Here is a 6,739-nt window from a genome sequence, read left to right as displayed (position 1 = left end):
ACAGTGTTGTTCCTGGAATTGGAGGGTTTGATGACCTTAATTTTAACAGTTATATATAAAACAGACGGTTTTTTAAAGCAAACGTTAAAGTCAATAGTTCACATTTAACACAATAATCAATTTATTGTTGCTAATATCAGTTTATTGATCCGCTCTATGGCTAAAAAACAGACTGATTTACGTTCCTTTACGTACTTTATTATTTATTTTGTTGATTAATGACTGAATGGAGAAGGAACTTTGGCGCAGGTTTCAATTTCATGCGGATGACATTTATGGACGTACCCAAACCGGAAACGGGTTCAGCTGTCGAGCAATGGTGGGAAAGATTCGCTGTAACGTAAAATATTAAACCTGAGGTCACAGTGATGGACACGGACGTGTCGGACACAGTCCAGAGTTCGAGTAAATTGTCCAAAGGAGAGACACTGAGAGGGTTTGTGGCCGAGAGACTCGCCGCTGCCTCCCGGGACATCCTAGCGGTGGTGGACCGAGTCGTGGCCGGGTACGAGGAGGAGGCTTCGGGCTTCAGGCAGGAGATCGAGCGGCAGAGGAGGCAGCTGGAGACGGTTCTCCTGCAGCCGGAGCTCACACTCAGCAAAGCCGGTTGGTATAAATGAGATCCAGCAGCTCCAGAGTCCCGGTTTGTGTCCACGGGGGGAAAGAGAAACCCCATTAAAATATGGTTTAATTTAAGATTAACTTGACTTTTCATTAATTTACAAACATAATAAAAACGGGTTTTTTCTTTTGTTCAGCCTCGTTTCTAATTTACCAACAAGAATAATTTTGATTTTAATGTGAAATTGTCTTTATTGTCAAGCCTTTTGCTGGAGGTTTGGCTCTTACGATTTTCTGCTTTGTGGATAAACCTGAGACCTTTAGATTAAAACCCTGGATCACATTTGCCTCAAACATCATTTAGCTGTCGCTGAATTTCTTAATAGCATTTGGTCCCTGTTGTACAAGCTACTTCCTGAAGCTGTCAAAATAAAATCCCCACAGTCACAGAGAAATAATGAAAAGAACTGACTTCTGTCTTTCTCCAGTTGTGAAGTCCAGCAGGAGGCTCTGCCCTGTGGAGGAAGACCAGGGTGACGATGAAGAGTCCACTGAGTGTCTGAAGAACCTGCAAGACCTTAATAAACAAACTCCATCAAGGTTCCTACATAGACAAGTTCTTGTTGTTATGTCTAAATATGTGTTTCTGCTTTAAACACTGGAATCCTGGTTTTAGTGTTAAACTAAACAGTTTGCTGATAATAAATGAAAAACAAATCAGATATTAGTTTTTTTTGTCATTATGGTGCTTTTATTGTTGGGATCACACTGAAGGTTATTGCAAACTGTCGTATATGGAATAATATTTATTTTGTAATGCTGGCAGCCTCATGTTCCTGTAAAAACGAAGCTTTTTCTTTCGGGTCATTTTCCTGCAGACGCCGGTTTGAGAAGAGGAAGCCCAGCAGACCTCGGATCAGTAAAACACAGAAGCACGTCGACCTCAGGATCCGCATCCTGGAGGACCCTCAGACTGAGCTGCTGTCAAATAACGGTAATTTAAAATAAATGTCACCTGGTTTAAAGGGACAGTTCCCCCTAAATTACAGAATTTACATTTTGCCCCTTTATGGTTTAAAGTGGCCTTTAATTTGACGGAATAAATAAATAAAAGGTGCTTGGATTTAAAAACATGTTGGAGTCACTGATGTAAACTGCAGTCATTGTTTTCTGGCAGTAAAAACTGATCCTGTGAGGTTTCTGACACTAAAGACATCTTCACTGTGTCAGTTCTTAGGAAATGTCCAGTGCTGAAGCTGCAGTGTCCTTGTGGTCTGAAGGAGGCGGACTTCCTGGACCTGCTAAGATCCACCTGTCCTCAGCTGGCTGGAGACGACAAAGTTTTTGACATTTTAACATCCAACAAGAGACGGAGGCTTCAGTGTCTGAACCTGAAGACAGTGACTCCAGAGGAGATCCACAGAAGCATCAGCTGCCCAGGACCAGGGACGTCAACACTTTTTATCAGACTGAAGGTGGTCTCTCATGTTTGGGACTGATTTTGCCTTCTAGCTTTCCAGACAAGGCAGCGTTTAGTTTTTATAACCAGGCATAATGTTTTTCATAGATTTAAGGTGGAATCTTTATTTTTTCAGGAACAAGAGGAGCCTCAGAGCAGTGAAAAAGACGTCAGCACTGGAATATCAACCTCTGCTGTGGTAACATGTGATGAAACCAGCCTGCTCACAAGGTACGTGATTCTGAAGAACCAAAGGGGAAACATACACTAACTGGCCAAAAGTATGTGGACAAACATTAAAGCCCTGATTGATGTTAAGTGATGAGGGCTTCATTCCAAAACAAACTGACGTTATAAAGCCTGAAAAGATCTTAAATGTGATTTTGATAGTTTTTAATAATGACTGATCATGTTCAGATGAAGTTGATTATTTTCGGTTGCACCACCTCCTGCAGCACAGGCCAGAGAGCTCTGGACTAACTCCTAAACTCTAGTATCGATGTGAGTCATCTGAAAGGTCTTGGTCTTCTGTCTTGGTGCCATGATGAAAGTCACTGAGCTTCAGTATGACCCACTGTATTGGCAGAGACCACATGGCTGCTGTGCTTGGTTCTGTGCACCAATGACAGCAACATGTCATCAAACACAATTGTAACATTTAACTCTTTGTTGTTTCTGTCAGTAACCCCGTTCAGGAGGTCGAAGGTGGCAGAAAGGAGGTTCTGCCCTTCAGCTCAGCATCAAAACAAGAAATAGAAACAGACAAGGCTGATGTTGAAGTTTGTAGGATTTCAGAACCAGCTGAGGACGTTCTGACCCACTCTGTTACTGAGGGTAAAGGAGGTGCTAGTGAGCACTGTGAAAAGGAAGAAGATAGAGAGGTGGCCACTGACAGCAGTGATGACTGGAAACCAGACAGGAGCGATGAGGAGCTGAGGGAAAGTGACTCTGAACTGCAGCCAAAGATGCCAAAGAGACAAAAATTCAGACGTTCTGCTGTCAAACCCACTGAGGCAAAGACTGAGAGCAGTGGTGCTGTTCTCTCCTGCAGAGTCTGCGGAGCTCTGCACAGTGTAGAAGTCCTGCTTGTCCAACACGCTTGGAGTCATGTGGACGATCCAGGAAGTGTTTGTGGGGTGTGTGGTGAACTGTCAGAGTCCAAGGAGGCGTTAAAGGATCACCTTCAAAGTCACCATAAAACCAACGACTGCCATGAGGTGTTTGCTTTGAAGGTGTCCCTGGACAATCAACTCCATGAGCCTGGCAAGTCTCACCAATGTCACACTTGTCATAAAGCATTTGAGCTGAAGGAGGAGCTAAAAGCTCATCGCAGGACTCATATCAGCAAAACCCACCTATGTGGCGTGTGCGGTAAATCCCTCAGTGACTTCAGATCATTATCCCGCCACAAGATGACCCACACTGGGGAAAGACCTCATCCCTGTCAGATTTGTGGGCAGCGTTTCAAACTAATTGGGACGCTGAGACAACACGAGAAGATTCACACGGACCGAGAGAGATCGTACCTCTGTGACGTTTGCTGCAAAATGTTCCTGACGAGTCGGCAGCTGCAGATTCACATGAGAACGCACACACAGGAGAAGCCGTACCACTGCGGAGAATGCGGAAAAGGATTCTCCACCAAGGGACACTTGACAATTCACATGCGTGTCCACACGGGGGAGACACCGTACCGCTGTCCAGACTGTGGCTGGGCCTTCAAACGAAAGGTTCACCTGGACAACCACGTGACGATCCATTCAGGCGTTAAACCGTTTGTGTGTGGGATTTGTGGGAAAGCCTGTGCTCGCAAAACGTACCTGATTGTCCACATGAGGACCCACAATGGTGAGAGACCATACAAGTGTAATGTCTGTGACAAAGCTTTTACTCAGAGCCACTGTCTGAAAACACACATGAAGAGCCACCTGGTGGGAGAGGCTGCAACTGAAGACTGAACCCAAAATATGTTTTTGTTTTGTTTACACAGACCTCTGAGAGTTTGAAGTGTTATGCAACTTTAATTAATTTATTGTAACAAGGTATATAAAGGCACCAAAGCAATGTCAACAGTCCTTTAGGTTCATTGTGTCATATTGAAAGACGCTCTAATAAAATCTGTGGATCTGTGTTGCCACACTGTTCAATTTAAGCACTTAGATGTGAGTTGTTAAACAGGTATAGTGTTTGCCGTGTTCAGCAGCTCAGGTCCGCATGTTAGCATGCTAACATGTGCTAATTAGCAATAAGCACAAGATGTTGCTGAAACTGATCATTAGTTTTTAGGTATTTTATTAAAAGTCATTCATTTTTCTCCTCTATTGCTTCACATTGGGTTACAGGTGTCCTAAGACCCAGCATCTTTTCTGGCCAGTATTGATGTGAGACTTTCATTGAACCAAGCAGAGATTTGCATTATACATTGTGAATGAGAAATAGGTCCTGTCTGGGACCTGAATTGTTTTGGAAACACAACATTACTAATGTTTTGCATTTTTGTGAAAAACAAACTATAGTGGTATTTTTATTCTGTATCAGTCCAAATGCATACTGCTGGTTTTTACTAGACACTTTTAGTGAGTCATTCAGAAAAAATACAAGAGTCAGATTCAGAGTCAGTGAGTCAGATTCTCAGTCTCTTGCCTGACTGTTGTGGCTGTGAGTCTTGCATCATTTTTCTTGCAGTGATAAATGGGAAACCACAGGGATTTATCCTTGGTCCTTTACTTTTTACATTTGTATAAAAACATTTTTCAAAAGCAAAGCAGCAATGTTTGTCTTTATGCAGGGGACACAATTTTATATATCACTGATCCCAGGCTCTTACCAATAATACATGTTTAAATACCAATGACATGCTTTGCTCTACATCTACCTGATGTCCGACTATCCTATTATTAAAACGTATCACTCTTGCTGTCATCTACAGATACATACGGTAGGTGCTTGGATTAACAGTCTATTATTTCAGATACATTTTCCAAAAGCAGATTTTACATGTTTATTTATAGTATAATATTAATGTGTGACCCAGCTCTCATGCTGATTTAACGTTTTGTCATTAACGGTTTAGTTTTCCAGTCCGGTGTAGAAACAGCAGAGGTAAAACCAAACTGCTGGGCATATCGAGCCAAAATGCAGACAAGTTCATAACACAGCCACTACCAGGATTCACCCCTGCTAAGATGTAAATCATGTTGCTGATCAGATTCCCCCCAAACCTTAATAAGAGTACTCCCATTATAGCCATGATGGTATGGAAAGCTCTCTGCTTTGACTGGTCAACCCGCTCCCTGTTCCCACCCATGTCCCCTGGCCCTGGGCGCTTGAGAGCATAGAGAACCGAAATGCTGCAAAAACATATGATGATTAGGAAGAAAGCCGTGCTGCAGCAATACAGGATCGTGTTTATCTGGGTGCTGGTAAAATACAAAACAGCAATCCATCCAAAGCTCAGTAACCAAACACCTGCAGCACTGATTTTCCTGATCCTGACCCCTTCAGCGCTCCTCAGGCCCAGGTAGGTGATGGGGTGAACCACGGCCAGGTAGCGCTCCATACAGGTGAGGATGTGAAATAGCGCCTGCCCAACAGAGGCGACAGACCAGACACAGAGCCCCACCACCATCATGTCGTGCTGACTGATATAGCCGCCCCAAAAGAAGAAGGTGAAGCCCAAGAACACGATCGGGTGCATGATGATGGACTGGTACATGAACAGGTCGGACTGACTTGCTGCTGCTGTGGAAGTGGAGCGCTGCCGTCTCCGTTGTTGGTATCCCAGGTAGAGCACGAGGAAGAAGAGCGGCAGGACGAGCAGGTTGATGACGGAGAACACGGTGAAGAAAACGATACTCAGTTTGGACCTGAAACATGTGGTCAGGGGAGGATGGAGAGAGGAGTTGGAGGACAGAAGAGCAGAGGAAGAGGAGTTGACTGACATATTTACAGACATGAAGGCCTGAAGAGGAAGAGGAGGCAGATAAACAAGAGGAGAAGAGAATGTTGAAATTAAATGGAGACATTGAAAAAGTTCACAAACAGGATTTAATGACCAGGACTTGTCAGAAGAGTAGATTTAATTGCTCCTGACAGCACCTCAGTCTGACATGTACGAGGTATATTTGGATGAAAGGGCATTTTTTCTGATGATGTTGATGTCTGGTTTGACAGAACCCCTGCACAGTGGAACATACAAACATCAGGTCTCATACCAGAACACTTTTATTTTCTGTTGCTGAATTTCTCCAACCTTTCTCTGTGAGGTGTTACAAGTCGTAAATCCCTCACCAGTTTATCTGTGTCCTCCTGACATCGTTTGTTGTAAGAGTTAAGATGTAGAGCTACTGGCCAGTAATAAGAAATTCAAAGACAGCTGGAATGAAGACCCAGTTTGCAAACTGAGGTTTTTGCAGAGAAAGACATGAGTTCTTAAAGAAACAGTTAATAAAAGTCTACTCAAATGGTGGATTCACATTAATAACGTTGCCTAAACATTTTCTAAAGAGCTAAATCCTTAAATAATCAGTTTTTAAAACAACACTCACCTGAGAGAGGCAGAGTTTGTTTCTCGTCGTGGTCTCTGGTCTTCAAGCTCTCGGCTGTTCTCTGTGGCTCCTCCACATATATCCAGACTGAGGCTGTGGGTGTTTTGTCTTTGCAAATCATCGTTTATACTTTTTAAGGGTCATTACATCAAGCAAATGTATTTTTCACATT

General features: G+C 43.3%; 1 protein-coding gene across 1 annotated transcript; it reads left to right on the top strand.

Moving 5' to 3' along the window:
* The first annotated feature begins 292 nt into the window (after positions 1 to 292).
* LOC113139326 (zinc finger protein 37-like) lies at positions 293 to 4,167 on the top strand. Its single transcript, XM_026322456.1, has 6 exons — positions 293 to 606; positions 1,050 to 1,161; positions 1,440 to 1,555; positions 1,792 to 2,036; positions 2,157 to 2,251; positions 2,703 to 4,167. The coding sequence occupies exons 1-6, from the start codon at positions 369 to 371 to the stop codon at positions 3,976 to 3,978; spliced, it is 2,082 nt and encodes a 693-aa protein (XP_026178241.1). The 5' UTR covers positions 293 to 368; the 3' UTR covers positions 3,979 to 4,167.
* Positions 4,168 to 6,739: the final 2,572 nt, after the last annotated feature.

The sequence above is a fragment of the Mastacembelus armatus genome, chromosome 18 (genome assembly GCF_900324485.2).
Source record: "Mastacembelus armatus chromosome 18, fMasArm1.2, whole genome shotgun sequence".
Lineage (NCBI taxonomy): Eukaryota > Metazoa > Chordata > Actinopteri > Synbranchiformes > Mastacembelidae > Mastacembelus > Mastacembelus armatus.
Note: the sequence above shows the minus strand (reverse complement) of the source record. Positions and strands in the feature narration are given on the sequence as shown.

Coding starts and splice junctions, on each gene's coding strand:
- LOC113139326 (XM_026322456.1), top strand. CDS start 369: ATGGACACGGACGTGTCGGACACAGTCCAGAGTTCGAGTAAATTGTCC. Junction 1,162..1,439: donor AATAAACAAACTCCATCAAG/GTTCCTACATAG, acceptor ATTTTCCTGCAG/ACGCCGGTTTGAGAAGAGGA. Junction 2,037..2,156: donor CACTTTTTATCAGACTGAAG/GTGGTCTCTCAT, acceptor TTATTTTTTCAG/GAACAAGAGGAGCCTCAGAG.